At 39.2% G+C, this 13,446-nt stretch overlaps 1 protein-coding gene across 3 annotated transcripts in view; it reads left to right on the forward strand.

The window, feature by feature from the left end:
* The first annotated feature begins 7,836 nt into the window (after positions 1 to 7,836).
* LOC149841893 (histone-lysine N-methyltransferase SUVR5-like) overlaps positions 7,837 to 13,446 on the forward strand; it is a 46,371-nt gene continuing 40,761 nt past the window's right edge. For 2 of the 3 annotated variants that reach the window (XM_089998757.1, XM_089998759.1), the window contains exons 1-2: positions 9,667 to 9,794; positions 10,722 to 11,698. In XM_089998757.1, coding sequence (XP_089854883.1) covers positions 10,961 to 11,698 — 738 coding nt within the window. In that variant the 5' untranslated portion in view covers positions 9,667 to 9,794; positions 10,722 to 10,960. Of the gene's footprint in view, positions 8,146 to 9,666; positions 9,795 to 10,721; positions 11,699 to 13,446 lie in introns of those variants that run through there. The other variant, XM_089998758.1, reaches the window with a different exon arrangement.

The raw sequence follows: 13,446 nt of genomic DNA on the forward strand, positions 1-13,446 counted from the left end.
AGCATGATGATCTCCGGTTAATGGCAGAATGGCACAGTTGATTATTTGAAAGCTGTTTGAGGCCACACGACTGATAAAAGCGATTTCCTGGATTATGGACAGAATCAGAAGCTTCTCTGGGTACATAAGTCGTTTGGTAGGATGAATGAGAAAGATGATTCTGAGTGGTTGTTATGGTCCATGGATCGATCAAAAGAGGCAGAGCGGAAATACGAGATGCTTTGGGTGCAATGATCAAAGAATGCACACATTGAACTCAATTAGAGACTGTTGATCTGTCTACTGAGATGATAGAATGAGGAACTCAACCAAATCATTAGTATTTTAGGTGCAACAGCTGGTCTTGCCAAACTTGATCCTGGAAGACAGACCCATGCTTCAATACTTGAGTCTCAGATGGGCTTGGTTGTGATCATTGCTTCTTCTTTGGTCATCAATGTATATTCCGGATCAAGTGTGGAATGTTAGGGTCGTCCGGGATCGCCTCCCCTCTGACAGGGCGAGTGCTGCGTACCTGAGGCAGCCATTGCCGGCTGCTATTGACGGAGGTGGGGTTCGACTGGAGCAGAGGAGATCGTTGCCGGAGGATGATGGTCGTTCAGGTCAAAGGGGTTATCTCTGCTCAGCCGGGCTGCAGCCACCACGAGCGCAGACTCCCTTAAGCAGCCGGTGAGTAGACCTCTTCCTTCTTGATGGAAATTGACTGTATGAAGAGGTAAGAACTTGGAAGAAAACCCTCTCTCTCGATTTTCCTGTATTTCCCTTAATGAGGGTTGCTCAAGATACCCTCTTATATAGGGTAGGGAATGGTTTGTGTAACCGTTCCCCCTTGATCCTATATAGGCTTATCGGAAGAGATCATCCATGATGTGGGGATGAATCCACGTCGTGGATAACCACCACGTAAATCGTGGTGGTTAATCCAACATTCTCCCACTTGATCCGACGATAAACCTTTTAACCAGAAAACCTTATGAGAATAACTTGATGAATAGAATGACCTTTTTATTCTATTCTATAGGTCCTTAGTTAAATCTCTAATCCTTATGAGATTAACAAAAAAAAAATGAGAATCAAAGAACTGAAAGTGATTACTTTATTTATATGCATATGTCAAAAAGAGTTTAACAAGCTCATCCTCATTACATGTTCGGAATATAATCCTGGTGCTAGCCTTTTAGTAAGAGGATCATCGATCATCTCTTTGATACCAATATTAACAATATGCACTAAATGATTCTCCGTCCTTTCTTTAACAACAAAATACTTCAATTCCATATGCTTACATGAAGTAAAAATTTTGTTGTTGTTCGAAAAGGACACCGCAGCTTCATTATCACAGTAGACATTCAGTGGCTTCTCAATGGAATCAATCACCTTTAACTGTGATATAAAGTTCTCTAACCATATAGCCTGCGAGGTAGTCTCGTACAATGCTATGAATTTTGCCTCCATGGTGTGGGCAGCAGTGGTCATCTGCTTCCCACTCCTCCAAGAGATCGCGCCCCCAGCAAGTAAGAAGACGTACTCAGTAGTAGACTTTCTACTATCAAGGCATCCTCCTAAGTCCGCATCTGAGTAGCCAATGACCTCGAGGTGATCAACTTTATGATACATCAACATATAATCTTTTGTCCCTTGCAAGTACCGCAAGACTTTCTTGGCAGCTTTTCAATGAGGTATGTCTGGGTTAGACTGAAATCTACCAAGCACCCCTACTACAAAAGAAATATTTGGTCGAGAACATGTCAAAGTGTACTGTAAGCTGCCAACAACTGATGTATATGGATAGTGCTTTGTCAATATCGTCCTGTGGACAATCCTTTAGGCTCAGCTTGTCACCTTTTGATATGAGTGTTGAACTAAGAAAATAATTCGCCATCCCATATCGCTTTAACACCTTATCTATATAGGATCTCTGGGAGAGGCTTAGAAAACCTTTTGCTTTGTCTCGACGGATCTCAATGCCAAAAAAATAAACAGCTTCACCCATATCTTTCATATCAAAATGTGATGTAAGAAACTGTTTTGTCTGTAAAAACAACTTTATATCTTTAGTTGCAAGTAAAATGTCATCCACATACAACATCAATATAATGAACTTACTCCCACTTTCCTTAAGGTATATACATTGATCAATAATGTTTTCTGTAAACCCGAAAGTCACAATGACTTGAGAAAATTTAATATACCACTGTCGGGAGGCATGTTTAAGTCCATATATTGATTTATTGAGTTTGCAAACTAGACGATCATTTTCAGAGAAACTAAGAGGTTGATCCATATATACCTCTTCATTCAGATCCTCGTTGAGAAACGATGTTTTCACATTCATCTGGTGTAGCTCCAAGTCATAATGAGCTACAAGGGACAAAATTATTCTCATCGACTCTTTAGTTGAGACAGGAGAAAATGTCTCATTGTAGTCAATGCCCTCCATCTGGGTGAATTCTTTAGCAACCAATCTTGCTTTATGTCTCTCTATGTTACCTTTGGAGTCCTTCTTGGTCTTAAAAAGTCATTTACACCCTACGGGCTTTACTCCCTTAGGTAACTCGACAAGATCTCACACTTGATTTTTAGCCATAGAGTCTAACTCTTCTTTCATGGCTTCTATCCAGTGTGTAGATTGTTTGTTTTCCATAACTTTCATAAAAATTAACGGGAAGAGGTCTACTCACCGGCTGCCTAAGAGAGTTTGCGCTCGTGGTGGCTGCAGCTCGGCTGACCAGAAAATCCCCCCTTTGCCTGATCGATCACCACCCTCTGCTCAGTGTTTTTCCTCTGCTCCAACGACCTCCGATTTTCGGAAGCGCAGTACCCATGGCTGCCTCAGGTACGCAGCACTCCCCCTGTGTTTTACTGTTTTACATAACATTTTCTCTGGTTTTGCCCTGTCACAGGGGAGGCGATCCCGGATGACCCCAACATGGAAAACTTGACAAAGTCCAAGTATCCAATTAAGCAGATCACTGAGACATTGCCATTTTGAATTCAAAGATCACTGCCAGCATGTTCTTGTGGAGGAAGCACTGCAAGTTCATAATGAATCATTTGCACTAGGCATGATTCTGGATGATGTCACATTCGTTGGGGTCTGTCTGCATGGAGCTGCACAGGGATGTCCATGGAAAGTTGTCAGGTGTTCAAATCATTGACACATGATTATGAAATCGAGTTAAAGAAGAGCATGATGCATGCATGGTTGACAAGTTCAGCTTTGATAGATGTTTAGATAGAACGCTGGAACTGATTAAAGAGATGCCTGTTGAGTCTGATGCTGCCGTATGGGTTTCAGGACATTCTAACTCAAAAATGCCAGAAGTAGCTGCTAGAAATCTAATGCAAACTCCGCACATAAAGCAGAAGCATATGTGTTGCTGTCTAACATGTTTACACTAAAGGGAGAGGGGAAGATGTTGGCCACTGAGGAAAGTGATCAATGGAAATAAATCTGCATAAGGTGCCTATATGTAATTGGATTGAAGTCGAGAAGAGAATGTATGTACTTGCTGGTGGTGATGGACAGAAGCAGCGCCTCAGTATGTGATAATTATCTGGTTGCTGGAGAAGCTGAATGGGATGTTGAGAGAGGCAGGGTATTGTCCAGATGGATGGTGTGTGCTCCATCAATGATGCAGATGATGAACCAAAAGCGCATACCTTGGGTTATCACTGTGAGAAATTGGCTGTAGCTTTTGGATCTTAAGGTGCCTTATGGCATGCCAATTCATACCATGAAAACCCTCAGATTGTGTGGGGATTGCCATTCTGCAGTGAAGTTCATTTCCAGGATCACTGAGCAGGATACAGTATTGAGAGATCGCAACCAGTTGCATCAATTCAAAGATGGGGCATGTTCTTGTCCTGATTACTAGTGAAATCGGCATATACGTTCGCTAATAATTCATGGATCAATTTCCAATCTAATTATTCAAATTTGAGAGACACTGCTTGACCTATCAAAGGTTAGGAAATGGACCCCAATGGTGCAATATTTTCTTGGACAAATGATCTAATGACTCGATTGTTTCATGTCAGAAAGTTTCACTGTTAGACCCATATATAGTCGATTGATATATCATTTCATTGGAAGACAAATGGTTTAAACGCTTGTTTATCCAGTAACTCCCAGTTGTAATCTTATTGGAGATAATTGCCTTGAAAAAGCTTGCAGCCAGTGGCACCTGCTTAGCTACGTCAGTGATTGGAGCCAGGATCAGTATTGCATGTTTATTCTAACCAACCTTGGACCTTTTGCACATTATCATGGCATCCTAAAATTGCAGTTTGGTCACGTCAGTTAGTGACCAAGTACATCTCAAAGGAAATGTTCCTCAGACAAACATTTCTGAGTGGACCTAAAGAATTTTTAAGCCGTGAAAGTTCAGACTAATAAAATGCAATGCGTTATATGGGTGCTCCCTATTGTTAGCAATTGTGTTTGCATCCAGAAATTGGATTTGTACTTAACAATTCCCATGTTTTTAAACTTATTTTAAATGTACACATGAATTGTTTGATGCATTCATGCAAATTAGGACTAAATTTAATGAAATTCCAACTAACAGCGATTATTCTTTGAAGGTTGGCATCCTCAGATCTTGAGCTTAATGGAATTAGATGCAGGTAACATGAAGTTTCCTAGCAGCAAGACATGGAAATTGGATATTGCAAAATAAAAGGCTGGCAATTGCATTTCATTTTCTTTTTATTACAAAATTTAATAATCATAATTTTCTCTTCAGTCCGTTTATTAGACCTTTTTGTGTCTATTATCCCACTGGGTAAATATTTGCCTGATCTCAGAGTACACAACACTTAAGCTAACAATCACGTTTAAGAAAAGCATTATATATTTGTCCTCTTTGATTGTTTGTCTTTATGCCATTTTTCTGTTGTCCGACAAGCTAGACAAGGTCCATGCTGAGGCACAATGATTGGTAAACAAAATAAAAGCAAATTTTACTACACAGTAAAAGGAAATAGAGGAAGAAATCCTCCCATTGAGATATTAGCATAGTATTTTCAGAATATCTGAAAACCCATAAACCATAACAATACCTCTCACATTGAAAGAGAAATCTGACATTTTCATTATCATGGCCTAACATCATTGGTATTAATTTGTTGCTACACCTGATATTGGATGCTGGTCAATAACTAGCTCTGGATGTGAAACAACCGTTTAATTAATAAACAAAAAGTACGTTAGCTGTGAAAAGGCTTTCTGGAACCGGAACTTGAAAGGAGTTTCTGGTGGCTTAAAGAAAATCCAAAAGCTAGAGTAGATGACTGGATAGTTTTAGAGTATCTATATTGTTTTTTTTTCTCTTAAAGCAGTTTTCCACGAAAACCCATCAACTTATTGAGAGATTATGACAGGTACAGGTGAAATCATATGCTGAAACTAGTGATTTAAATGATGCCCTTGTCAGCTGCTTACTGTGGATATTAGTAAAATCATTCTTGAACAAAATCTAAACTCTAAACATGCTCAGTAGCAGATGTTTTGTTCAAAGGCAAGTCAGCTCAGTCCAATGAAATATCTCAATCTATGCGATAAACTTTGTTGATATTTGGAAATATCATGAAGAAAGGAGATAGTTAATCTCAGCCCATGTAGAAGTTTATCATGGTATGTTCAAAATATCATATATTGTTTAAATGGGAACATCGCAATTCTATTGCAAGGCTTATGTTGTTATTGACATAACCTTGGAATAAAATTTTGATTTTCTTATGTGTCCATTTTCTTATAATTTATATATTTAGGTATGTTATTTTTGTGGAGATTCTCCCAGTAAAAATGTGAGAGGCAGCTTGGATTCACACCAATGCAGATCGCTACCCATGAGAACTGTGGTTTCCCTTGTCTTAGCCACAAAAGAGAAAAATGTGAGACACAAAAAGATCAAAATATCATGAGATACTTTCTATGGCCTCAACATCATACCATTGGCAAATGTGTTTGGCTCTAGTGTTTTTGGCACAATAAATTGAGTGATGATAAAAAGAAAGAGACATTGGTAATTTCAGAATTCAATAAACATAAGTTCATCCGCAAAAAAGGAGTGTCGTTTGATCCACTTTAGCAAGTATATGTCATAATAAGAAACTTTCATTAAACCTTTTTGAGCGTTACAATCCATTGCCACAAATCTTATTCTGGGAAAAAGTATTGGTGAGGAAAAAACTCGCAATAGTTTGAAAAAACCAGGTTTTCTTGATGAAATCTTAGGAAAATATCAGTATCATGTGAAAACATTTATATTATATTAAAGAGTAAATAAAAATAACAACACAAACAACTGCAAAAAGTGCTTTTATCGCATTATGTCAATTTCCAAATTGAAAATATGTGAAATATTATTATTTTTGGTACAACATTCGCCTTTGAGTTTGTTGTGATTAAATCACAATATTTTCAAAATATCCGCTATATGTGGAACTATGTTACAACCTCTATAACACGGGTCTGTTGTATCACATTGGACCTATCTGTTCACTTTTATCAGTGTAGCGTTCATTTTCAAACTCTCATTTAGCAAATTTGTTAATTGGAGCTTGTTCTTCAACTTAGGCAGAAAGTCACATCACATTCTCCACACTGTCGTACTGTAGAATTGAATTGTCTATAGGACAAGGACCCAGACTGAATGGTTGGTCATATATAGTTAGAATTAATAGTATCACAAGATGAAGGGCTCTAAGAATGAGGTTTATATTTTATATATGTAGACAAGCTGCATGAGTCCTTGTGCTACAAACTGACAGTAAATGATGCATGTAGGAACTTGATTAGGCCCTACCGTGTACCAAAACACCCGCGTGAAGCACCCTCACTGATTAAAGCCTACACTTACCCAAAGCAGGAGTCACATGCTAAAGTTGTGATTTACACCATACACTGTAAGAATGCATTGACCATAAGACAAGGTCCCAAACCGAATATGTGGGGCATGTCTACAGTGAACAGGACACTGTCCTGCAAAATGGGCATCATAGCAATCAAAACTCCATATAAAAAACTCGTAGATCGATGGTTAGGACATAACCAATGTAACATTAGGTCCACAGTACAATGGGTTGGTCCAATGTCAATCTGAACCTGATCAACTTTTTAGTGCACTACTGCTAGACCAGATACAAATATGTCTAGGACCGATTTTAATCTTTATCATAACTACTAGTCATATTGCCACCACTATCATCTCCGCTACTATCAATACATCATAGTAATATAATGTGTCTGGATTTGGACTGAATCCGAATGCTACACATTCAATTCTGATCGGCCGCTATCGTAATGGATCATCTCAGATCTGGGTCAGATTAGATCCATTTCACACTTAGAAACATCGCAAAATTGGATATTCATTTCACGCAAGAACCACATAATCGGACCAGTCCTGCATTCTGATCAGGATGAAATCCAATCCCTTCTCTTAAGATTCTACAACAATACCTCTCTTATCAACTTGTGGTCCAAACTCCAAAATGTGGAAATACACCTGCAAAATTGTTTTCCAATTTGTGCATTACGAAATTATGAAGAACTTAGTGATGAGGACGATAAATAAACGAGAGAGAAAAATGTAAACGGGTCAGACTCCAGCCTGAATCCTAACCGTTTACATCCAGAGAGAGAGAGAGAGAGAGAGAGAGAGAGAGAGAGAGAGAGAGAGAGAGAGGAGTCTTATGGTAAGGCCGAGGCTACCCACTTAAATGGAGAGAGAGAGAGAGAGAGAGAGAGAGAGAGAGAGATTTGTGGGTCTTTCGAAGCAGCGTGGCGTGGCCAGGCTCATTGGCCGGCCGTTCATTAGACGACCAAAAGGGCGTCATGGGATAATTTTGGCTCGGGCTCTCTTCCTTTACCTAACCTAATACCACAAATTCCCATCCCATATAGCTTTCAAGGACAATGAAGAATTTGGTAGGTATCGGATCCCTCTTTCCCCTGACCTAAAGCCTTACAAATCGCAACCCTTGTAATACCTTTAAACGGCTTTGGGAAGTTGGGTTGGACCATCCCCTCCCAATAAGCCCTACAAATCCCATCACTACCTCTCCCTCTCCTCACCTCTTGACGGGCAACGGGCTCTTTGGGCCTCATCCAATCTCTCTTTCCCTTCCTAAACCAAGGTACATTCTTTCCCCCAAATCTCTTAACATATATTTATTTCATTCTTTTAAAATTCAGGTTTGTTTTAAACTTTGGCACATTCTATGCGTCAGGTCGTCCCTTAAACTACAGTCATGGGCTAACCACACACAAGGCACAAATTGGAAGGAAAAGGAAACCTCTCTTAGCCTAATAATCATAAATGGGGGTGGCTCGTTTAGGGTTTGTATCGGTTAGGGCTTGTGCTTATAAGTGCTTTAGTCTTTGATCTGTATTTGATTAATCATCTCACGACCCCAACATCTTGGCAACCAATCTCTTTTTGTGGTGTGCAGCAATTTGGGTGTTGATATTGAGTTTTGGCGGAACCATGTTTTCTAAATAGTCTTATTATTGAGATTGTGTTTGTTGGTGTTCAAAATTATTCAATTGCATGGTAGGAGGAACATGAAACAAGCAAAAGAACCATACATTTGGGATACCCACAAAAGATAAGAGGGACTTCATCTTATGTATGCTATCTATCATTTTGTATTCGTTTTTGCGATTCTCATTTTGATTTTAGGCAGATATTCTTGTAAAAGACCAAGATCCAATGATGGGTATCCCTCTATTTTGTTCTTCTTAAGTCCCTTATTATTATTATTTTTTATTTTTGCATATAGAAAATGGGAGCAATAAATGAAAACGAACCCCTATTCGACTTTGTGGGATGAGAGAGAAACAGAGCGCTAGGGATCTCGATGGGGGGAATCCTTTTTCCCCCTTTGAACGTTCCCCAAATGCCATTATAGAAACTGGAAAACGACCATCCTGTCTCTGTGGTAATATCCAATATTGGTGTGGCTAATCCCCTTGATTTTAGTTGCAACTTTGCAACCACTTGCTATCCAAACTGACAAGTTTGTCCCTGATAAAGATAGATTCATTCAACCCTGTACGCTGCCCGTGCTAGGAATGGTTCCATCAGCATCGTTCATCTTTGAGATGGACGGCCTCCAAGATGATGGTGGTTGACATGTAACTACCACCAACCCTATACTTGTAGAACTAGGTTGGCTCACAAGTTGGGTTCGCCAAGATTGGTCAAGATTCAACCAGGCTGGGCTTGGCAGCCGCTTGTGGACTCGAGTCAAAGGCAGTTGGCACTACATGGTGGCCAAGGAGATTCAAATCCGTCAACCGCTCAAGTCTAGTCAACTCAAGTCCCTACATGCAACGATCAACTAACCATCACCCACCATGAGTTTTGACTTGGCCAAGCAAATCCTTACAAGGGCCGGAGGGAGGGGCCTTTCCAAGTTTCAACCATGCCATTTGACCGTTTCTTTAACAGGGGGCACACAAAATCCTCACCTCTCAACTTTTTGTTACAGGGGCTTACAATTATAAATCACCACACGCATGTGCCAACAAGGGTGTGCTAAGAAGGGTAAAAATAAGAATAGACTAAGCCCCATGTCCCTACAGTCCTGAACCATAGAAAACTAGGGAATGGTAGCCTAGTGGGCAAAGGGCCTCCTGGGATTACAAGCGAATCTGCACAATCTGATGGCCCATATTTCTGGTGAGAAGACACCCCTTTGATTTGATCGTCTTCACTCTTGTCGGTACCGTTTTCCTAGCGTTGGTTGACACATACCCATGCCTCTTACCTTCATAACCCAAGGTAAGCCTTCCTCATTAGCAAGGCCTAAACACCCACATCACTGAGGTATCCTTGGTGGGTGTATTTTTTACAAATATTGGTAATGTTGGGGGAACTCTGAAAATTTTATACTTGTTTTTTGAACCTTGGACTGTGGTTTGTGGATATTGATGTTTTTCATTCGAAATTTGTAGTTCTGTAACGTCTATGTTGCTTTGAACCATCTTTATTTCTTGGTGGTATCGGTTAGAAGGGTGGGGAATGAGAATATGCATGCGTGAATGTCGACGTTGGTTTGGAGTTTAATGGATCTATGATGGGCTTCTTTTCTTGTTGGAATGATTTTAGATCTCTCTTGTCGCTCACCGTTATGTAGTTTGGTCTCTTGAGATCCTAAAATTGCGTGAATGTGCCGTTTTTTCGTGCTTTATGATGTGGGTGGTCTCTCTTGTGTATAGATATTTTCCGTTTTTAAGGATTGGGGCCTCCATTAATGTTGAGTACCGCCCTTAATCCATGCAAGGTCTTTGTATCAAATACGGTCGTTGTCAGACGGGCGAAAGCAAAGATAGTAATTTATGCCTGAATGGGAAAAGAAGTAAACTACTCGAATCTATCTTGAACTATTTATACTGTATTTTGTGAACTTTATGAATCTGTTTACTTGTTGTAGGGGTTGTTTTTGGTCCTTAACTGAAGCATAAAACACAGAGTAGTAGGTCTACATCTACGAGTTTGCTGCACTTAGTAAGGTTAATAATAGTATTGAATTCTACCAACGGGGGCTCCGCTTGTCTGGCAGGAGCAGTGCGAAAAGTTGTGCAAATCTGAGAAACAAACGGGGATGAATAATGGACCATCATACTATGTGCGCCTCGAAATATTTTCATGCATGCAATGTCGCTATAATGGATTTCTTCGCTTGATTGCTATTAAATCCTTTTGCAGGTAACCATTCTTTATCTGTGGTACCTGTGTTTGCATGATCGGGTTCTGCATTAAATTCTACCATGAGTTTGGAAGGAGTTGGAAACAGTTCAGGTATTTGAGGAGAGAGAAATGCATAGAAATAAGCTATGTAAGTCTTGCCATGTTCAGAGATCGAGTATGTCGGCGAGACAAACAGTCACCAACTGGGCTCAGAAGCACAACCATCAGATGGTACCTGCGAAGCAGAAGACAACCTGATGAGATTTGATTCTTCTCAACTAATGCCTGGGCAAGTTTCATCTAATGGTGTATGTGGTCAAGGAAAAAGCTTTATGGAAGTTGATTGCCTTCAAATTTGCCATGAGGATGACCTTCCGAATGTCATATGTAAAGGAGAAGGTGCCTCACAAGTGGATATGTCTCAGACTAGACTAGATGGCGGACCATCAAATGGAACCCGTGAGAAAGGTGCTTTGCCTAATCTAGGTCTGGACTGTCGGAACATTGTAGAGGAATTAGCTAAAGATCTCCACGAGGAGGAGCGCTCATTGACCAAAATGGATTTGAAAAAAGAGCAAGAGAGTCAACTTGAAAACAAGGTACTGTTGTCAGTTTCATACGTCCCGTTTCATGAACAGATGAACCAAGGTGAATTCTTTGAGATGGATGGATGTGAGCAAAAATTGGAAGTTGCTCAAAATGGTGTACACGATGCAGAAAGAAGAGATGAATCCCTCTATACTTTGGAAGCTCTTAACAGTATGGATTTGGATGCTCAACAGGGGTTACCAAATGTTAGGCATCAAGCTAGTGATGCACTAGGAGATATTTCTGCCGTGCAAAAGCAAAGGATGGAGATTGTCTCAGCTTCTGAAAGCAATAATAGTGGGCAAATTATGGGTGACAGATCTCCAAGTAGCATCCAAGATGGAGATAGTTATCGACAGGATGCAGAAAAGATTGAACAAGATGATACTGTGGCATTGTGGGTCAAGGTGTGTGATATTTTTCCTCCGTGGAGATCTGAAATGTATCTCAATCCACTTGTGTTTTTTGTTCCTTTTCTTTTCATGACATGTGGAATGCTTAGATTAGGCCAAGGACTGCCCCCGCCCCCCCCCCCCCCCCCCCCCCGCAGAAAAAAAAAATCCCCATGTCAATGACAAGTGGATTTTTATTTCGTGGAATATAGTCTAACTGAATCAGATCCAATAATCTATTTATCCTCGATGCCTGGCAAACAATGTAATTTTTCTTTACCCTCCAGCAGATTTTTATTTCTTAGTGAGTATGGTCTAGCTTTGGATATATGCATGGGTGGAGCCAGGAATTTAAACTAGGGTGGGCACAAATGCACATTAAAAAAAAATCAAAACCCAAAATTCTAACATGATTCATCAATATGTTAATTGAAAAAGAAATGTAAAACCTCTAAAATTTTAACCAAAATCAAACATGCATTCATGGAATCATGTTTAATGTTAATTGAAAAAAGACAAAAATGCCTAATTAAATATTCATGGCATTTAAGAAACCAAATACAAAACTTAAATTCTAAAAAAATCAAAGATTTAGGGATTTGATAAATAATAACCAAAATCAAACATTCATTAATAAAAATAAAAAATAACACAAAAAAACCTAAAAATTCTAATTAAACATTTGCATTATTTGAAAAAATGCAAACCATTACCGTAATCTCTAAAAAATTATGGATTTACGTTCATTGAAAAAAAAAACACTAATATTCTAACTAAAATCAAGCACTCATTACATGCCTAATGCTAATTAAAAAACATTAAAACTCTAATTAAACATTTATGCTATTTAAAAATAAAATAAATAAAAAATAAAAACCCTATCATACATGGTAAAAAAAGCAAATAAAACCCCTAAAATCAAAACAGTCATGCTATTATCAGATAAATCCAAAGAAAAATAACACAAGAAAAAACTTAAACCCTTAATTAAACATTTATGTCATTTGGAAAAATCCTAAATTTATGCTAACTGAAAAAAAAGCTAGTTGTCTATCCGAAATCAAAGGAAGAGAGAGAGAGAGAGAGAGAGAGAGAGAGAGAGAGAGAGAGAGAGAGAGAGAGAGAGAGGTGGGTATGTACTCGCCACTTGGCTTGGGGGTTGGGCATGAGTGGTGCCCACCCTGACCCGGTGCACTGCCTACCTGCAGTCCAGGTCAGGGTGGGTACTGCCCACCTACTGTCCAGGTACCCCTTTGGGGTTTTTTTTCTGGGTCAGGGTGGGCGCGTCCCCACCCTGACCCAGAACATGGCTCCTGCCCTGGGTATATGTGTTTTGTGAACCAAATCCCATAATCTCCATTTATTTATTATCCTCAATGCCTGGTAAACGTTTCAACATTGTGAAAGCTCTCTCTGAAGTGTTATTCACTTATATTTTTCATTAATATAATCTCCTGACTGGGTCTTTTGTATTTCATAAGCTTGTTAGATAATATACCCAAGTCAATGTGAATTGTATATAGTTCTTGATTTTCAAAAAGGAAAATGGAGATGTACAAAAAACTATAAACCTTTTAAAGCTGAAGTGGTGGTAGTCTGGTGCAAATTCAGTTTTCTTTAAAAAAAATTTGGAAACGATAAACGGTTGGTTAAATATCATTTAGTTTTCCCTTTGGGTTAGGGTGCTTGTGCGGAATGTAGAAATATGTGTTCTTAAGCTTTGTTTCTTCATATCAACTTATGAAATACATTTTTTCCATTTT

Source organism: Nuphar pumila, chromosome 3 (assembly GCF_984573655.1).
Source record: "Nuphar pumila chromosome 3, dmNupPumi1.hap1.1, whole genome shotgun sequence".
Classification (NCBI taxonomy): Eukaryota; Viridiplantae; Streptophyta; class Magnoliopsida; order Nymphaeales; family Nymphaeaceae; genus Nuphar; species Nuphar pumila.